Here is a 20871-nt window from a genome sequence, read left to right on the forward strand (position 1 = left end):
TAAAGAGGAAGAACTACTGAGAAGAATCCTTGAAATGAAGCCATGTGACAGGAGGGCTCCCAGACCCTCTGGCAGAATGAGGCCTCCTGTAGACGTTTAGCATTTGCTTCTCTTTCCTAATAGGAAATGCATCTCAGCTAACCAGCTTCTCCACTTTCCCGAGACCTTAGCCGAGTGGTGCACTCATACAGAGAAAAATCAGAGATCCAAAAAAGCGCCACCCCACCTCCAGCTTTGGTGCTAGAAGTCTTTACCCACTCTTCTTCTCCTTTTTTTTTTTTTTTTGAGACAGAGTCTCGCTCTGTCACCCAGGCTAGAGTGCAGTGGTGCGATCTCGGCTCACTGCAACCTCTGCCTCCCGGGTTCAAGCAATTTTTCTGCCTCAGTCTCCCGAGTAGCTGGGATTACAGGCACCCACCACCATACCTGGCTAATTTTTGTATTTTTGGTAGAGACAGGATTTCACCATGTTGGCCAGACCGGCCTTGAACTCCTGACCTCGTGATCCACCGGCCTCAGCCTCCCAAAGTGCTGGCATTACAGGCGTGAACCATCGTGCCTGGCTGTCTTTACCCACTCTTCTAAGCCACAAAGCACAGCATTGTCCTCAGAGGGGTGATGAGAAGCAGAGAGGCAGGGCTCCCAGGAGGAGCACGCTGTGGTACCTTGATCGTGCCCTCCACCTGCCAGGCAGACACAGGCTGGAAGGCAAGATGTGTGAATGGGTCCAGGGAGGGGGACCAGGCTTCCAAGGTACTCCCCAAAGCACTGTGCATCCACACTCCCAGCAGCACCCCAGGTAATTTAACAGACTGTGAAAAGGACCTGGTTAGATCCCCCAGGGGGCCTGGGTGAAGCAGGACCTTAGCTGGCCCCTGCAGGCTCAGGGGCTGTGGCAAAGAAGGCTGAGATTTCCTCTGGGACTGAGTAAGCCGCAGGAGGCCTCCACTGGGGAGGGTGAGCTGAAGAAAGAAGAGTAAAGGAGGGACAGGGCTGGGTGTGTGCAGGAAGGGGTCCTCTTCTGTTCACGGAGGAGCTGGGCAGCCTGGGGTTCTGGTCCTGGCCCTGCCTCTGCTGCGTGACCTTGTTCCTTCCCTCTCTGGGCCTCTTGTTTTGTCTGTGTGAAATGAGGAAGTTGGAGTAGACACCTGCAGGCTGCTAGCCCTGACATCCTGCGGGAGGGAAGGAGGCGTGCTTGAGTGTGTGTGTGTGTGTGGTGGGTTGCAAGGTGCTTTGGGGGAACTCTGTCTATTTCAGGAGCCCTTTACTGGGTGCAGGTCAGCAGGGGAAGTGAAAAGGCCACTGGGTGACAGTGGTTACCCCTTACCAGCTGCTTGCTCATGCCAGGCACTGTGCTGGGTCCTTAGATGCACAGTCTTGAATCCTGACGTGCCCCTGGTGAGACAAGACCTCTCGCTAGAGGGAGGAAATGGAAGCTGAGAGCTGAACCCACTTAAGGCCTGAGGCCACAGAGCCGGGGAGCTGAGGTTCCTGTCTGGGTCTGCTTGCGGTCTTGGTCATTGAGCCATCAGAGCAGGCAAGAAATTGGCTGCATGGACTCAGGTGTGCACGAAGCATCACTCTGGATTATTTTTCAGAAATGAGTATAGTCCTCATCCTGCCCGCTTAGAAGGAAAGTCCATCTCAGCCATCACCAGGACTACCCCTTTCCCTCCCCCCATCCCTGCCTCCCTCTCTGGAAGTCCTCAAAGGTGTCAGGAATCTCAGGTGAAGCCCACCGCCAGGGAGGGCCCTGTCTTTGTAGCCCCCTCCCCCTCCTCCTTTCCCGTCATGACTTGTCTGTTGCTTGGACGATGCTCCGTGCGCCACCGCGGCTCCCAGGCCACTCTTGGGCGTGGGGCCTTTGTCACGTTTTAAGCTTTCTGAGGTTCCCAGTGCATCCTCATGACTCACACCAAGCTCCTTCCTCCTTCCAGCCGTGCAGGTCCCTTCCCCAGAGTCACCTGCATCTGCCTCTCTTCCTCCCTCCAAGCCCTCGCTGGAGGCCCTCGCTGCATTTAGAAAACAGGAAGGTGGGGCTGTGTTCAGGCAACTTCTACTTTCAGCCCAGTGACCCAGATGTCCCCAAGAGGGGAGAACAACAAAGGCCTGGCCGCCTGGTTGGAATGGGGTCAGGAGAGGCGCACAGTGAGGATGGAAGGTGAACGCACATCACAAGGAAGGGCCCTGTCCTCCGTGTGGCCCACAGGACTCTGCTGTGGGACTGTCCGGCTGGAGGGTCGGATGGACTTGAGAATGTGTCTGAAGGCACTTACACAGTCAGCACAGACCACTCTAATGCAGGCTGGAGGAGGAGGCTGGAGTAGGGGTGGGAAGGGGAGAGCTGGGGCTGCCCTCTGGCCTCTGTCCCAGGTGCCCACAGTCTGCAGTCTCCCCGTAGCCTTCCCACACCCCCACCCCTGATTCTGGCTCTGTGACTGAATTCTTGACCTGGGCCACTGGTGCCTGGTGGGTGGTGGTAGGGAACCGGGTTCAGCTGCCGGAGCCCAGCCAGAAATCACGTCAGCCGAACACGTACCGTTTCCTGACTCCGGGCACTGCAGTTTGGGCTGGGCAGACAGCCTCGAGCTTGGGAAGAGAAAGCCCGTATTGACCAGCTCTCTCCCACTCCGTTTCCCCTCCGGACTCTGGCAGGGCCTTTCCTTGGCTTGGTGCCCAGCTGCCTGCTCACCCGGCCTGGCAGACTCTCTGCATCTGCCCCACTTCACAGGCTGGGGAGGCTGGCAGCACGCCAGGGCTGGGCTCACATCAGCAGCTGCGCAGGGAAGGGAGGGCAGTCTCCCGAGAGCCCCACAGCCTCGTGGGCTGAGAACAGGTGAAATCAGGGCACCTCCGTGCAGAGGGAAGGCGGAGTGTGGGGCCTGTCCCATGCCTGGGAGACCCCCATGCGGAGAACCTGGAGGCCATTACTCTAAAGCTCAGGCTCGCTCAGGCTGCCAGAGGTGCGTGCTCCACCCTCAGTTCCTAGCCTGGGCCCCGGACTGGCTGACCCCGTGTGTGGGGCCAGGGCTCCCAAATACAGGTCCACTGGCTGCCCGAGAGTTTCTGGGGGGCCCTACCCTTCCGATTCGGCAGGTTTAGGCCAGAGCCCATGAACCCAGTATTTATTTTTAAACACCTGAAGCAAGTTTGAAGCAATTCTGATTTATGGCCGAGCTGAGGAGTCAGGCTTGGGAAGAGGACCCCAGAGAAGGGTCGGGAGAGGTCTGGATGCTCTGTTCCTCTGCGGCTAATCACCTGTGGGACTCGGGGGCTTCTCTGTGTGTCTCTGGGCATGTATTTCCTCATCAGGGAAAACAATTCTCCTTGTGCCTTCTCGGTAGGATTAGCATCACAGTCAAATGAGGTCACGAGATGCCATCTCCCGGGCACTTGTGTGGCATTAAAATTAGGGTGCCAGCCCTGTCCAGTCATCTTGCCAAACCTGCTTCTGGCCTCCAGGAACGCAGATGAGAGGCTGCGGATGGCCCCACACCGTCCGGCCCCACTTCTAGGAACAGGGTCAGGGCCTGTGCTGGCGATGCTCACAGGAGTATTTTGTTTGTGTTCTGGGAAGGGGAGGAGGGAGAAGGTGAGTAGCTTTGTGAGGAGTGTGGCTCCCGTAGGGGCAGCGCTCGTCTCTTCCCTCCAGGTCCATACCATGACTCTGTTTCACTCAGGTCTCTGTCACTGCGCGGGAAGATGTGCCCACCTTTGGTCCACCTCTGCCCAGCCCCCCCGTTTTCCAGAAGGTAGGACACTCTTCCTTCTGCTCCTCTCGCATCCACGATGCCAGGTCTCAGTGCTTGAGTAGCAATGGTTGGGACGGAGCCGAATTCAGGTTGGGAACATTAGGGAGCTCCTTTTGCAGGTTTTGTGGGGCGGGGGGGAACCTCCTTTCTTGGGGTCTCTCTCCACCTCTTTCATGCTGCCAGTCTGGCCCAGCATAGGACCACTTGTCGGGGTGTTTGACACTGGGGTTGCCTTTCTGCTGAAAGACGGGTTTTTATGTCAAGGTCTGGTCAAGGAGCCTTGGGCAAGAACGAACTCAAGTCATGGAAGTGCCACTGTGGCTTCCCAGGACCAAGGAAGCGGGTTTCCATGTTGGGATATTTGCAAGTGGGCTTGGCCTGGGCTAGAAATGATCTGCTGTCAGAAGGGACCTTTCAGGGGTTCTCCCCACGCCCCCGGCTTTGCCTGCCTGTCACTGTGGCTGAAGACCTTCTGGCAACAGCTGAGAGTGACAGGCCTGAGGTCCGTCTTGTCTCTTGCAGGGCCCAGAGTTCAGGGAGTTTCTGCTCACTAAGCTCACCAATGCTGAGAACGCCTGCTGCAAGTCGGACAAGTTTGCAAAGTTGGAGGTGAGAGTGTGGTTTCTGCAGGTCTCTCTCCTGATCACTGGGCCGCCTGTTAGCTAGCCTCATCCAGGGCTCCTCCATCTCTCTGTTACCCAGGCTGGAGTGCAGTGGCATGATCTTGGGACTCACCACAACCTCTGCCTCCCAGACTCAAGCGATTCTCCTGCCTCAGCCTCCCTAGTAACTGGGATTACAGGTGTGCGCCACCACGCCCGGCTAATTTTTGTATTTTTAGTAGAGACAGGGTTTCCTCCATGTTGGCCAGGCTGGTCTTGAACTCCTGACCTCAGGTGCCCCGGCCTCCCAAAGTGCTGGGATTACAGGTGTGAGCCACCGCGCCCGGCCAATCAGTTTTTTTTTTTTTTTTTTTGAGACAGAGTCTCTCTCTGTTGCCCAGGCTGGAAGGCTGGAGTGCAGTGGCCCGATCACGGCTCACTGCAAGCTCTGCCTCCCGGGTTCACGCCATTCTCCTGCCTCAGTCTCCCGAATAGCTGGGACTACAGGCACCTGCCACCACGCCTGGCTAATTTTTTGTATTTTTGGTAGAGACAGGGTTTCACCGTGTTAGCCAGGATGGTCTCGATCTCCTGACCTCGTGATCCGCCCACCTCGGCCTCCCAAAATGCTGAGATTACAGGCATGAGCCACTGCGCCCGGCCCAATCAGTCATTTTTAAAGCACCTACTGTGTGTCAGGCCCTGTTCTTTTCCCTGGGATATGGGGACAAGTGAGACAGTTTCTATCCCTGGAGAGCGCACAGGATAGTCGTGGGGGTGGGGCAGGGGTCATTACTAAATAGATAGTTATAGTACAGTGTGCCAGCACTAGGCTGGGATGGAGGTCAGCACAGCTCAGATAGTGACTGTTTCTGCCTGTGGGGGACAGAGGGTGTGTTCAGGGAAGGCTTCCTGGAGGAGGTGGCTCATGCACAGCTGAATCTTGATATCAGATGAACCTTCTGCCAGGAGGAAAGAGTGGGGAAGGGAGGGCTGATCTGGCATGGAAGACAGCATGAGCAAAGGTCAGGAAGAACCAGAGCCTGACGTCAGGAGGTAGCTCCTGAGGGTTTGCTGTGGCTGAAGGACCCATGGGGGCTGGACTGGTGGAGACTCAGCCGGAGATGTTGGTTGGATCAGATCCAGAAGGGCTTTGAGCTCAGGGAGGTGGGCTGCTGGTAAAACGCTTAGGCAGGAGAGTGAGGGGCTCGATGTGTATGCCAGAGGGATTGCTCTGACAGTGGTGTCATTGAGAACGACGGTGACAGGGACAGGTTGCAGGGCAAGAGGTGCAGGAAGGCAGCCAGTTAGAAGCTATTTACAGGAATCCAGGAGAGATGACGAAGGCTTATACTGTGTGGGAGGAAATGGTTTAGGGTCAAAGTTGGGAAGACTTGGTGGACTCTTGGCTGTAAGTGTTGGGGGATGTGGGATTGACTGTAGGGTGACTCTTGGGCCTTCAGCCTGGGCTCTTTGATGACATGGTGGCCGAGTTGTGCCTGCGAAGGCCAGGTTGCTGAAAGGGCCAGTCCTCGTCTGTGAGAATGGCGGCCCCTGGCGTCCATATGCATGGCTCTGGACGAACATCTGGATGGAGAGGAGCAGTGGGGAGTTGGGTGCATGGATGTGGAGCTGGGGCAGAGGGCCAGGCTGGGATTCACTCTTCCTTCTGCTCCTCTACCACCAGGGTGGAGCTGTGGCAGCGGTGGGACGACCCAGGGAGAAGGGCAGGGGGAGTAGAGCAGGAGGCCGAGCATGCAGCCTTCATCTTAGCTGCAGCATTTGTGACCACGAAGCTCAGCTCAGCAGTAGGTCCACACCATTGCTGGACCGGGCTGGGCAGAATGTCAGCCTCTGGGCCAGGTGTCTGGAGCTCAAAAGGAGCAGGCACATCTCTGCTCTCAGAGCCAGCTTCTCCATCCCCACCCTCTTCCCTTCTAGGACCGGACCAGGGCTGCCCTCCTGGACAACCTTCACGATGAGCTCCACGCCCACACACAGGCCATGCTGGGACTGGGCCCAGAGGAGGACAAGTTTGAGAATGGAGGCCACGGGGGGTTCCTGGAGTCTTTTAAGGTATGAGCGTCGGAGCGACTGACGGTTGCTATGGGGATGAGATTGGGGAGGAAAAGAAGTGGTCCAAGGTCCATGGGATCCCGATTCCAGAGCCCAAGGGCCAGCTGGAGGGGTGACAGGAAACGTATGGGTATCCCAGGTGTTTGCAAAGGGCAGGGCCGTTAGGAAGTGTGTGAGGCCGGAGCAGCCAGCAGTTTCTTCAGCAGCCTCCCCATCCTTCCTCTATCTGGGCCATCTCCTCCGGGCCCAGAAGTCTGATAAGCAGGGACAGGTAAAGAGGTAGCAGTAGGAGAGGAGCCGGAGCAAGCCAGGAACATCGGCGCTTTCACCCGCCTCCTCCTGGGTCGGGGAGCCCAGGGCAGAATGGCAGGAGCGAGGACCACAGCCCTCACGGGTCTTCGTAGCTGCTGTGGGCGCCGAAGTGATTCTTCCTAGCCAGCCGGCCGAGCATCGGAAGACCTGGCTGGGCAGGGGCCATGGAACTACAGGCAAGTCCCTTTGGACTTTGCCAAGGGAAAAACTAACTAGAAGGAGCTGCTAAAGGAAGCAGTGAGCTCCCCGTCCCTGGAAGTATTCAAGTGGAGCTCAGACGGCCCCCGAGCTGGCGTGTGGTAGAGAAGGTTTTTCATCTTATGCTTGCTGAGTGCTTGTTGGTCCACACAGCACATAGACCCAGCATCTGGCTCAAGCCTGGCTGTCAGCCTGTGCAGGTGGCGGAACGGGTCTTGTTATTTTCACGAACACACGTGGGGACAGGATGAGAGACGCCACAGGCCTGCTCAGGTCCTTACACTGACGCAGAGGTAGAGCCTTATTTCAAACGCAGGTCTTCTGATTCTTAGGTCAGTGTTCTGCCGGATTGCCTGTTAGAAGGTGATTTGGAAACTCCCATCTGGAGGCATTGTGTGTGGGGCTTTATGGGGAATTATGTGTGGGGCTACACCCACCTCTATTAAAACCCCAGCTCTGTGGGATCCTGGGCAGTCTTTCAAGCCTCTTAAGGTGCAGCTTTCTTGTCAACAACATAAGGATAGGAAGCAGGACCCCTGTCACAGCCATCGTGCAAGTTCATTGATACCATGCCTGGAAAAGTCCAGATTGCCTGGAATACAGTAAATGCTCAAAAATGTTGGCTGTTATTACAGTTGTATAAAGTGAAAGCTTCACACATATTATCCCACCTGGAGACTCGCAACTGCCCTCAGTGCCCTGGGAGGAAGGCTATTATTTGGGGTGTAATAATTTTGGTGTAATAGTTCATACTCAGTTTTAATAATGATGGGCACAGTATTACATGTGAGGAAACCAAGCCTCAAAGAGACGGAATCATTTGTGGGAGCAGGTGGAGTTGAATCCAGGTCTGCCAGATTCCAAATCCTGTGCTTTTAACGGCTGTGTGACACTACCTCCCACTTTCTGACTTTGTTAAGATTCCACCCACACTAGCCTGGGCCCGGGCAGGCCTGAGGTCAGTCCCCCACTGCCCGGCTGGACTGCAGAGAGCAGGGCACAGCTCTTCCTACCCTAGTTGGGGCCAGCTGCTAAGATGCCTTTTGGGGTTGGGAAAAGGAGCTGAGCTGCTTGTCCAGGCTGGTGGGTGATTCCTGGGGCAGCTGTTTCAGTGCTGATGGACAGTGGGGGCCAGGGTGAACTAGGAGAAATTGGGAGATCAAGACGGAAGAGGGATGCGGAAGAAGAGGAACGGGAGGAGAGAGGGCACCAGGTCAGACAACCCAGCGAGAGAATGGAATGTGAGATGCGGTAAATGGGAAAACGGGCTTGGGTATGGGGAAGGCAGGAAGAGGGGCCACATTAAGCCTTCCACAGGCTCTAGACTTCCTTCCAGAGGCTCTACCACACTCCATAGCCCGTGTATCAAAACATTCTGCATCCCTCAATAAATGTAATTTATGTAGAACTATAAGAGTTGAGGCTGGGCGCGGTGGCTCACGCCTGTCATCCCAACACTTTGGGAGGCCGAGGCGGGCGGATCACGAGGTCAGGAGATTGAGACCATCCTGGCCAACATGGTGAAACCTCGTCTCCACTAAAAATACAAAAATTAGCCGGGCATGGTGACGTGAGCCTGTAATCCCAGCTACTCAGGAGGCTGAGGCAGGAGAATCACGTGAACCCGGGAGGCGGAGGTTGCAGTGAGCCGAGATCGCGCCACTGCACTCCAGCCTGGAGACAGGGCGAGACTCTGTCTCAAAAAAAAAAAAAAAAAAACAGAAAAGTTGAGCTGCAGTTGGCGAGCCAACATAATGTTGTATTTTGTACACATTTAATGAAGCACGTGTTTTGAGTTTTGCAGGTTTCTTGTAGTATTTTGGAGTTAACAATTGGTTTTTCAGGTTTCAAGTATTTCTATATCCTGGAGATGCTTGTAGGCTGTGGACACTCTGCCCACGGTGCCCCATGGAGGAGGTGGTCCAGCAGCTGAATATGGGTGGCAGGTATAAGGAGAGTGGCCTGAGGCCGCTCTGTCCAGTCCCCTGCCTCCGTCAGGAGTTGCAGTTGATCTGTGCTTGACTCCAGGGGGTCTGATGTATTCCTAGAGGGGCTTACAAGAGAGAAAATGCTTTAAGACTTTATCACGACTCATCTTTGATCCACTGATCCAGAGAATTCTTTTCAACCCTAAATCCCTGCAACTGTAGGTTAAAGACAGGCCTGCTTCCAGATTCTGCTGTCACACCTACCTGAGGTAGCACCGTGGGGCGTGGGAGAGACTATCACAGTCACACGGAGTAAGCTTCAGGGCCCTGACGGTTGTGACCAGTTTTTTTTTAATTTTTTAATTTTTTAATTTTTTTTTTGAGACAGGGTCTTGCTTTGTCACCCAGGCTGGAGTGCAGTGGTGCAATCTTGGCTCACTGCAACCTCCACCTCCCGGGTTCAAGCAATTCTCCTACCTCAGCCTCCCGAGTAGCTAGAATTACAGGCACCCGCCACCACGCCCAGCTAATTTTTTGTATTTTTAGTAGAGATGAGGTTTCACCATGTTGGCCAGGCTGGTCTCGAACTCCTGACCTTAGGTGATCTGCCCACCTCAGCCTCCCAAACTGCTGAGATTACAGATGTGAGCCACTGCGCCTGGCCATTTGTGACCAGCTTTTTTCCTTCCCACCTGGGGAGCACGAGCTCCTGTTCCCTGTCCCTTTCATCATTGCCCTCACATCTCCCAAGCTTGGAGGCCTGAGCTGGGGACAGGCCAGGCTCAGCCGAATGGAACCCTGGGGCCTGGGGTGGATTCTGGTGTTTAGGCCATGCCTGTGGCCAGGCCTGTGTGTCTGGCCCACTCAGGAAACCATCTCTAGTTTTGGTATTTGTTTTTCCTGGGCACCTTGGGCGGTGCTGTTGTGTCAACAGGACATTGCTTAGGGAGTTCACCCACACCCTCCTGGGATCGTTCTTGAAAGAAGTGATACCTGAAATGGTTCCAGAAAGAAAAGTTACAGGCCTTTATCTCTTCCTGTCAAAGTTTTTTTTTTTTTCTTTTGAGATGGAGTTTTGCTCTTGTTGCCCAGGCCTAGGCTGGAGTACAATGGTGTGATCTCAGCTCACTGCAACCTCTGCCTCTGGGGCTCAAGCGATTCTCCTGCCTCAGCCTCCCAAGTAGCTGGGATTACAGGTGCTCGCCACCACGCCCGGCTAAATTTTTTGTATTTTTAGTAGAGACACCATCTTGGTCAGGCTGGTCTTGAACTCCTGACATCACGTGATCCGCCCATCTCGGCCTCCCAAAGTGCTGGGATTACAGGTGTGAGGCACCGCGCCCGGCCTCCTTCCTGACAAAGTTCTCATCTCCCAGGCTGATGGGAACGTAACTGAGAATCCCCAGGGCTGAAAGCCATCTCAGCCATCCATCCTTGCCCCTGGTGAGGCTGCTGCTCCCCCACGTCAGCAATGACCCTTGGTCTTTCTCCTGAGCAGCAGGCCCGCCATCGCCCTGTGCTGTGCCGCCTGGCACCTCACCCCACTTGGAGCAGTTCTTCACAGCTCGCTTCTGTCCTCGCAGCTGTAATGGAAGCGTTTCTCCCATGAGACACAGAACAGTTGGCTTTTGGACATCTAGACCTACTTTTCAAGCTGAACTGCTTGGAGATAGTCTCAGGAATCTGCTGGTTCTGCAGACACTTCTAAAGTTTGCATTTTCACTTAGACCTAAAAAAAAAAAAAACCTTCCAATTATAAAGACTAAACGTTTGGCCGGGCGCGGTGGCTCACGTCTATAATCCCAGCACTTTGGGAGGCCAAGGCAGGTGGATCACCTGAGGTCAGGAGTTTGAGACCAGCCTGGCCAACATGATGAAACCCTGTCTCTACTAAAAATACAAAAATTAGACGGGCGTGGTGGTGCACACCTGTAATCCCAGCTACTTGGGAGGCTGGGGCAGGAGAATTGCTTGAACCTGGGAGGCGGAGGTTGCAGTGAGCTGAGATTGCGCCACTGCGCAACAAATCCAGACTCTGTCTCAAAAAAAAAAAAAAAAAAAAAACCTAAAGTTTGCAGTGATCACTCCAAATTAAGAGATGTTCCTATAGGGTAAATAGGTAAGGCCTGAAGTCGGCACTGCAAACGCAGCCCATGGGGGCCACTGGGGTTGGGGGTCTGTGAGCAGATTCTCGGGAGTCTTGCGAGAACAGCTTTCACGATGAAGGAGCTGTACTTGACGTTTGAATGATGATGATCTCTAGACCATTTTCAAGTGCCATTCTCAGTCACTGCCAGCTGTTGATGAGGTTGTTATTGGTCCGTAATGCAATGAAAAGTGATGATACTTGCTGTACCGACGTCAGATGGACGTAGAGCACGTGCAGGCCACATTTTGAGAAATGCTGAACACGCCCAGCCCTCCACTGACCTCATCACACAGCGGTGGCGCAGAGGACCAGGGAGGAGAAGGCTGCTGGGCTGGCTGTGATGGACCCGGGACCCTGGCAAGCTGGGAGTTGCCACGTTCATTTCTCTCAGCCTTTGAGGGACTGTGATAGTTCATGCATTGGTCTGACCTGACCCCTAGTGGCAGGAGAGGCCGCAGCTATCCCTGGCAGTCTTTGTGGCCCCGCAGTACCTGCAGGGAGGTACCTGTAAGCCGGTCCCCCTAGCAGTGCCAGTGATGGCGGGTGGAGCCCAGCAGGGCCCCGCCAAGAATCCTTGGTCTTTGGCGTCTTTGCCCCCTCCTTTTCCTCCTGACAGGGAGTTGTGATGTCAGGATGGCCCCACTGTTTTGGAGGTCGCTCAGGCCTTGTGCTTGGCCCTGCTCCGCTCCTGGGTCGGAGCCACGGTCTCTTGGAGCAGAGTTGGCATCTGTCTTGCATTTGCCCCGCTAGAGGGACAGAAGACCCAGTGCTGACTCTTCACGCTTACCCAGCCCGCCGTCTTCTCACACTTACCTCGCTGACTCCGGCGGCTGCACCAGGGCTAATTGAGGAGCCAGTGTCCTCCCTGACGCCAGCCTCTGAGTTTTTCTTTTCTTTTTTTTTTTGGTGGGAGCCTTGAAAATTCGTGGTTTCTAATCATCCTTCAGTCATTCACCAGTTCAATTGTATTTTCAACCTGGACCAGTTTTTAATATACAGGGACCCTTTTATCTGGAGCCCAGGGTCCTGGGTTTGGATCCTGGCTCTATCTCTTACCTGCTATGTGGCCTTGGGCAATAATTTACCCTTCGAAACCTTTTCTGTGCAATGTCTGTCCTCTCTGCATCTCAGAATTGTAGAAATTCAATAGACCTTGTATGTGAAGCTCACACACACAGGAGTTACTGTTTCCCACATGGAATCCTTTCTGGGAAGAAACAAGGAGGAATATAATTACGTGTCACTCAACGACGCGAAATACGTCCTGAGAAATGACGGGAATACGTCCTGAGAAATGACGGGAATGTGTTCTGAGAAATGCGTCACTCAGTGTTTGGTCATTATATGAACAGCAGGGCGTACACAGACCTGGATGGTCTAGCCTATGACACACGTCGGCTATAGAGCGCGTGGCTGCCAGCACAGACCTGGATGGTCTAGCCTACGACACACGTTGGCTATAGAGCCTGTGGCTGCCAGCTCAGACCTGGGTGATCTAGCTTACGACACACGTCGGCTATAGAGCCTGTGGCTGCCAGCTCAGACCTGGGTGATCTAGCCTACGACACACGTCGGCTATAGAGCCTGTGGCTGCCAGGCTGCAAAGCTGTGCAGCAGGTTCCTTTACTGAATATTGTAGGTAATTGTAACACAAAGACAGGCATTTGTGTATCTGTACATCTAAATATGGAAAAGGTACAGTAAAAATATAGTATTAGAATCTTAATAGGACCAGTGTCATCTATGCAGTCTGTTGACTGCAATGTTATTGTGTGGTGCTTGACTGGATTTCAGAATATAAATGATTAGTTTGGAATGTCATGATTGATGATGGTGTTGTCAACGCACAAGGGCACCAACAGAATGTAAAGATGCCGTTTTTTTTTTTTTTTTTTTTGAGATAGTCTCGTTCTGTCACCCAGGCTGGAGTGCAGTGGTGCAATCTCGGCTCACTGCAACCTCAGCCTCCTGGGTTCAAGCAATTCTTCTGCCTCAGCCTGCCGAGTAGCTGGGATTATAGGCACACACCACCATGCCTGGCTAATTTTTGTATTTTTTACGAAAATTAGAGATGGGGTTTCACCATGTTGGCCAGGTTGGTCTCGAACTCCTGACCTCAGGTGATCCACCTGCCTCCGCTTCCCAAAGTGCTGGGATTACAGGCGTGAGCCATCGCCCCTGGCCGAGATGCTGAGATTTATGGAGCACTTAACTCATTCAAGGAACCTGGCTGCGGCCAGGCACGGTGGCTCACTTTGGGAGGCCAAAGCAGGAGGCTTACTGGAGCTCAGGAGTTTGAGAACTGCCTGGGCAACACAGGAAGAACCTATCGCTATTTATTTATTTATTTTAAAAAAGGAAGCTCGCCGCTCCACCAGGGACACCTCAGTGTGCCACCACCCCTGTCCTGCCCTCAGTTGTTCAAAGGGTACATGGCTTTATGATGCTTGTGTGACGGGGTGACTAGAACGCGCTGACTGTTTTAACCATGCGGCAGGAAAACCGTTGCTAGGTGACCCTGTTCTGTGGTCTAGAGAGGGAGTGAGAGATGATGTCCCTCCAGGGGCATCTTTGACTCAGATAAGAGACGCTCGATCAAATCAGGGGTATGAAGCTGGTGGGCTACACACCTCACTGTCAGTAGCTCCTCTAGGGGGCTGTCCGGTTTACAAATGGCCCTCCTGAGTCTGCATCCCTTGTCAGGATAGAAAAGCAGGCAGGATGGGGTTCTTTGCCCTTCCCAAGCTTGGAGAAATCCTGACATCCAGAGAGCCCAGGGAGACCTGTTGTTTGGGTTAGGAGCAGCAGTCCTCCCATTTTCTTGGGACCACTTTGCTGTAGACCCAGCTCTTCCTAAGATGCCTCAAGGCTGGGCGTGGTGGCTCACGCTTGTAATCCCAGCACTTTGGGAGGCTGAGGCAGGTGGATCACGAGGTCAGGAGTTAAAGACCAGCCTGGCCAACACAGTGAACTGCCATCTCTACTAAAAATAGAAAAATTAGCCAGGCATGGTTGTGGGCGCCTGTAATCCCAGCTACTCGGGAGGCTGAGGCAGGAGAATCGCTTGAACCTGGGAGGCAGAGGTTGCGGTGAGCCGAGATCGTGCCACTGTACTCCAGCCTGGGTGACAGAGCTAGACTCTGTCTCAAAAAAAAAAAAGATGGCTCAAAAGGGGAAGGGAGGTTGTTTGTTCACATGAGACCATCTGTAGGTTACACATGGGGTGTGTGAGCCAACACAGTTGTACAGGTGTGCACAGGTGTGAATCCAGAGGGGAAGGGGAGCGGGGCCCACACCTTAGTCCTTCCGCATCAGCTTTCTGAAGCTGGAGTTCTGAGAGCAGCCTACCTCGACTAGCTCAAACTACGATAAGGAAAATTCATGAGCTGGTGTCCAAGGAGGCCTGGGTGACTCGTGGCTCAGTCGGCGTCAAGATTCCTTTCGTCTGTCCCCTCCGCCCTCCCTAGCTTGTCAGCTTTGTCCCTCAGGCTTGGCCCCTCGTGGCCCTAAGATCATTGTCATGGTTTTGTCTGCTGACAAAACACTGCTGATATGTTAAATCTTTTTTGGGAATCATTGAGAAAACCTTTCCCCAGCGCAGTGGATATTCCCTCCTCTGCCACTGGCAAGAGGATAGGCTAACCGACTGCCTTAGGCAGATCATGATTTAATCCTGCGTCCCATGGAGGAGGAGGACACGTTTGGCTAGAACCTGGCTCTGCCAGTGGGGAGCTCAGGGAGCAGAGGGGTTGATACTTGTATGTGAACAACAGATAATATTCGTGTCCAGGAGTCTTTGCCCTTGCAGAAGCCTGGACAACTGATTAATCCAGAAGGAGCACCCCGCAGGTTCTGGGTCTTTCAGCATTGCCCAATGTGAGGAATATGTCTTGGGCATTCCTCGGAGGCAGGGGCCATGTCCTACACGTCTCAACTTTCCTGCTGCGGGTCTCCCAGTTCCTGGCACAGTGCTAGACACGTGCGAAGCCTGCAACAGGTGCTTGTTATTAACCGTAAGAGTAGCCACACTTATTGGATCATTACGATGTGCTGGGCTCTCTCCTCAGAGCCCTGTGTGTATTCTCACAACTACTCCATGGTGTAGACACCAACATCTCTTTCGTTCTAAGTCTCAGAGAAGCTGGGTCACCTGCCCGGGGTTACTCAGCTAATGCGTGCTGGAGTAGAGGGCCCAGAAGCCCAGATACAAATCCTGGCAGTGAAACCCTAAAGCCTCTGTGCTTTTGACTGCTGAGTTGCATTCCCGCCCCGCCCTGCCAGATCCAGTGACTGATTGAATGATCAAAGGGTTACTGGAGAGAACCTTCTCTTCCTAGAACTCTCACATCATCTTTGAAGGCCTTTGGAGCCAGAGAGAGCATCATCCAGGGGGCAGCCAGAGTCCCCTGGGACTTCCTTTGTCAGGAAGTCCTCCCTGAGGTGGAGCCGAGCTCTGCTTCACCACAGCACTCTGAGGGTGGTTGTCCCTTCCCGGGTCCATCCCTCCCGTGGCTCAGTAATCTTGGTTTTTAGCTCTTCTCACTCTCACATGTACTTTGACAAAGCCTTGCCCGCCCTGGTGGTCCTCTCCGGGGTACTTCCCCATTTGCCAGTATGCCCCTTGCTCCTGGGTAGCCTGAGCAGCTCCGTGCCCCCCAAGACCCTGCACTTCTGCCAGGCTGAGGGTGCATCTCTTTCAGCGGCTGCATCAGACCTAGGGCCGTAACGAAGGCGGGCCTGAAGCCCCATGTCTTTCAGCGGCTGCATCGGACCGTGGGCCGTAACAAAGGCGGGTCTGAAGCTCCTGCAAATGGGAGGGGCGGCTCAATGCATGGCTTGATGCACAGATGAGTAAGAGACCCTCACACACTTTCACCCATGGCCAGCATATTCCAAGTTGCACAGAGCACACTTTGGGATACAATCCAGTGTGTATTATAGATGGAGGCTCAGTGTTCTGGAAGAGAGTCAACTTGTGGTCAGACACCTGAGTGTGTTGAATCCCCATCACGATGCTGGGTGTGAAACATAGAATTCCCATTTTATAGATGAGGAAGCTGTAGCTTAGAGAGGTTAGTAACTAGGTCAGTGTCATACAGGTTTGGTGAGCTCCAAGCCTCGTTTTCTTTACCTGTAAGATGAAGATAACCTTCGTCCACCTTGCAGGGGAGCTGGGGCACCGACCCCTCAGATTCCCTCCAGCCAGGGCTGTGCCTTGCCTCCACCCATGCCCAGAGTGTGAGGCAGAATATGGAAACATCCTCTAAGCTGGAGTAACTGCAGTATGGGCCTCTGTGAGCGTGTGTGTGTGTGTGTGCGTGTGTGCGCGCACGCACGTGTGCTGAGGGCTGTGTCTACAGACCCCACGAGGAGGGCAGAGTCATCCGGAGAGCCTGGGTGCTGATTCTCAGGCCCTTGTTCTCTCCCCGTAGAGGGCCATCCGTGTACGCAGCCACTCCATGGAGACCATGGTGGGCGGCCAGAAGAAGTCGCACAGTGGGGGCATCCCTGGCAGCCTCAGCGGGGGCATCTCTCACAACAGCATGGAGGTCACCAAGACCACCTTCTCGGTGAGTGCTGGCAGGCCCCGGGGCAGCAAGTGGGTCCCAGGGAGGCCCCCCCAGACCTATGGAGGAAGAGTGCCCCCACCCAGGCTTGGGCAGGTGACTTGATCAGGGCAAGCCGGATGATGGAGGGAAACTGAGGCTGCTTGGGGGTGACCCTGACCTCTGAAAATGGTCCTTTGGAGCCTCCATCCTAGACAGCACCCGGGGTTGGCCCAGATGGCACTAGAAGCCCTCCTGTCCTATTCTTTTGAGTTTCCTTGACAGCTAGACCTCCTCCTCGGGGCCAGCCCTGCAGTATGGTCCTGGGGTGTGTTTCACTGCTCAGGGGCTTGGGACCCATGACTGTGAGAGGGGTGCTTTGTTATTATTAATGGCAGCAGTAGCCACCCCAGCCTACTGTGTACCAGGCACTGAGCTGAGTAACCTGTAGACACAATCTCACCTGCTTCCCATAGCAGCTGCCTGAGGTGGGTGCTGATGTGTTCTCCTGTTCCCATTTGAGGAAAAGGAGGCCCGCTGGGGTTAAGTAACTTGCTAGAGGCCACTCAGCTAAGCTTAAGAGCTGGGATTTGAGGCCGGGCGTGGTGGCTCACGCCTATAATCCCAGCACTTTGGGAGGCTGAGGCGGGTGGATCACAAGGTCAGGAGTTCAAGACCAGCCTGGCCAACTTGGTGAAACCCCGTCTCTAGTAAAAATACAAAAATTACCTGGGCATGGTGGCGGGTGCCTGTAATCCCAGCTACTCGGGAGACTGAGGCAGACAATTGCTTGAAGCTGGGAGGTGGAAGTTGCAGTGGGCCGAAGCTGGTGGGTGGAAGTTGCCACTGCACTCCAGCCTGGGTGACAGCGAGACTCTCAAAAAAGCAAAACAAAACACAAAATCAACTGGAATTTGAATGCAAATCTGCTGGATCCAAAGTCTCTGCTGTTCATCACCATGTGTACAGTTCCCAAGGGAGGGGTCCTGCAGGCCTGTGAGTTTGGGCCTGATTGACTCATACCAGGGGCTGGGGAGGGGAGGGAATCATGTAGTTGGGCCTTTCATAAAGCAGAGTGGGCCAGGCATGGTGGCTGAGGAGGGTGGATCCCTTGAGTCCAGGAATTTGAGACCAGCCTGGGGAACAAAGTGAGACCCCATCTCTACAAAAAAATGCAAAAATTAGCCAAGCATGGTGGCATGCACCTGTAGTCTTAGCTACTTGGGAGGCTCACCTGTGCCTGGGGAGGTTGAGGCTCTAGTGAGCCGTAATTGGGCTACTGCACTCCAGCCTGGGTGTCAGAGTGAGACCCTGTCTCAAAATCTAAGTAACTAAAGCAAAGTGGCTTTGGATTTGTATAGACTAGGATTTTCCTTTCTTTTCCTTCAAAATAGCAGAACATGCTCACCATGGAACTAATTACGAGTATTATAAATGGCCTCGCATAATTAATTTAATTGACTAAATATTTTCCTAGCTATTATCTTGCTCCCCCCTGAAGGTGCGTGGCGTGAGCGGAGGAGGGCCTCATCTCCATCCTGTGGATGAGGAGACTCAGGTTGGGTCTCACCGCTCTCCTGAGGTTCCATAACATGTACATGGCAGGAGGCTTGGTGGCTTCTAAAGATTGGTTCCGAGCTCCCGTCTGCCCTCCTCAGACCCCCACCACTCATTGGCCACTGTGAGGCCAGGCAGCTGTCCAAAGCAGAAGGCGTCTCGGCTGCCCCGTTGCCCGTTGGTGCCTGTGGCCCTGGCTCTGCGGCTCTCAGCCTGTCTTGTTATTGGGACACCTGCGTGGCTCCAGTTGTTTGTGAGGAATGAAGGAGAGTCAGGAGTCCTCACCCTGCCAGTGATTTGCTGGAAGACCTTTGGTCTTCAGCTTCCTCGCCGGTAAAATGAGAGGTTGAACCACGTCCCTCCAGGGCCTCCCTGGCTCTGTGCCTCGCAGCCTGTGTCCCCCAGAATTGTTCTGACCTTCTCAATATGGTGGGCCTGGCCCTGTGTTCCTCCAACAGTTGTGGTCTTTGGTGGATCATGACCTGGGACCACAAGGTTTGGCTTAACACAGGGAAAGAGGCTGTGACTGGCCTGAGTCTCCAGGTCTCAGCTCCAGTTACATAGATCTCAACCTTCCTAGCTGTCTTGCTATTTTCTGGGGTCTCTTCCAGACCAGGAGCCATTTGTAGACCAGGGAGGGGGATGAGGGGATAGGAGATCGGTGTTTGGGCCGGGAGCACTCATTTTGGTGATTTCATCGGCAGCCTCCAGTGGTGGCGGCAACGGTGAAGAACCAGTCACGGAGTCCCATCAAGCGACGCTCGGGGCTCTTCCCCCGCCTGCACACGGGCTCAGAAGGCCAGGGCGACAGCCGGGCACGATGGTAACTGTTGGGAAACCCGTACCCCAGCCTGACTTGCGGGATCTATCAACCCCCTCCACTGCTACAGCTGTTCAGTGCCCTACCTTGCAGGGAGGAGCTTTGCTCAGCTTTAGGAGATGGCCCTGCCTTCAGGCACCTGTGTGTCCCCTGTCACTCACTCAGCTCTTTATCCAAAGAGGTGGACTTGGCCAGTCTCTGCATGGGACTTTCCAGAGTTACTCTTGCTGCATTTTGACCCAGGCTAGAAACATTGCTTGGATTCTTGTTTCTTCGCTTCCTTTTTCAACGCTCACTCAAATGGCCTGTCTTATGGGAGCCTTCCCTGATTCTGCCAGGCAGAGTTAGTTGCACCTTCCTCTGGGCTTCTAAAAGGTTCTATGCTTTTTTCTTTTTAAGCAACTCATATATTACATGACATTGAACCTGTTCTTGGTAATTGTCTTTCTGATTCTTTTTAAAAAATGAACACACAGTACTTGTACATATTTTTGGGGTACATGTGATATTTTGATAAAATGCATAATGATCAAATCAAGGTAAGAGAAATATCCATCACCTCAAACATTGATCTTTTGAATTAGGAACATTCAAATTCTTTTCAGCTATTTTGAACTATGTAATACATTATTATCAACTATAGTCACCGTATTGTACTATTGCACACTAGATCTTATTTCTTCTATCTAACTGTATTTTTGTACACATTAACCAACCTCTCTTCATCCTGCCCTCCCCTGCCCCTTCCCAGCCTCTGGTGATACCAGTCAACTTTCTATCTCCACGAGATTCACTTTTTTAGCTCCCACATATGAATGAGAACATGCGATATTTGTCTTTTTTTTTTTTTTTTTTTTTTTGAGACAGAGTCTCTGTTGCCCAGGCTGGAGTGCAGTGGCGCCATCTCGGCTCAGTGCAACCTCTGCCTTCTGGGTTCAAGCAGTTCTCCTGTCTCAGCCTCCCTGAGTAGCTGGGACTACAGGTGCATGCCACCACACCGGCTAATTTTTGTAATTTTGGTAGAGATGGGGTTTCGCTATGTTGGCCAGGCTAGTCTCGAACTCCTGACCTCAAGTGATCCACCCGCCTTGGCCTCCCAAAGTGTTGGGATTACAGGCATGAACCACCGCACCCGGCCACAGTATTTGTCTTTTCATGTCTGGCTTTCACTTAACATAATGACCTCCAGTTCCACCCATGTTGCTGCAAATGACAGGATTACATCCTTTTCCATGGGTGAATAATATCCATTGTGTATATTCAAAACATTTTCCTTATCCACTTATCTGTTGATGGACACTCTGGTTGATTCTGTACCTTGGCTATTGTGAGTAGTGCTGCAATAAACATGGGAGTGCAGACCTCTTCCATATGCTGATTTCCTTTCTTTTGGATATATTTACCCTGCAGGGGGATTGCTAGATCATATGGCAGCTCTAGTTTTAGTGTTTTGAGGAACCTCCATACTGTTATCCGTAGTGGCTATGCTAATTTACATTCCCACCAACACTGTGCGAGCATTTCCCTTTCTCTGCATCCTCACCAGCATTCTTGATTGGCTGTCTTTTTGATAAAAGCCATTTTAACTGGGGTGAGATGATAGCTTATTGTGGTTCCCATGGTGGGGGCAGATGTCACAGACTCCAAATTATTAAAGACAAATAATAACAGATGTCAGGATATGGAGAAATGGGAACCCTTGTTCATTGCTGGTGGGAATGTAAAATAGTGCAACTACTTTGGAAAACAGTCTGGCAGTTCCTTAGAAGGTTAAACATAGAGTTACCGTATTACCAAGCAATTCTGCCCCTTGGTATATACCCAAGAGAGTTGAGAATGGTTGTCTGTGAAAAAAAGTTTACATTTACATTTCCTTGGTAATTAATGATGTTGAATGTTTTTTGATATACTTGTTTGCTATTTGTATGTCT

The 20871-nt window shown here is 53.1% G+C and overlaps 1 protein-coding gene across 8 annotated transcripts in view; it reads left to right on the forward strand.

Annotated features, from left to right (window-relative positions):
• RAP1GAP2 (RAP1 GTPase activating protein 2) overlaps positions 1-20871 on the forward strand; it is a 264873-nt gene that overhangs the window by 228826 nt on the left and 15176 nt on the right. For all 8 annotated transcript variants that reach the window (XM_063655344.1, XM_063655341.1, XM_063655343.1 and 5 more), the window contains 5 exons: positions 3681-3752; positions 4275-4361; positions 6296-6430; positions 16450-16587; positions 18825-18943. In XM_063655344.1, coding sequence (XP_063511414.1) covers positions 3681-3752; positions 4275-4361; positions 6296-6430; positions 16450-16587; positions 18825-18943 — 551 coding nt within the window. The remainder of the gene's footprint in view (positions 1-3680; positions 3753-4274; positions 4362-6295; positions 6431-16449; positions 16588-18824; positions 18944-20871) is intronic.

Source organism: Pongo pygmaeus, chromosome 19 (assembly GCF_028885625.2).
Source record: "Pongo pygmaeus isolate AG05252 chromosome 19, NHGRI_mPonPyg2-v2.0_pri, whole genome shotgun sequence".
In the NCBI taxonomy this organism is placed as follows: Eukaryota; Metazoa; Chordata; class Mammalia; order Primates; family Hominidae; genus Pongo; species Pongo pygmaeus.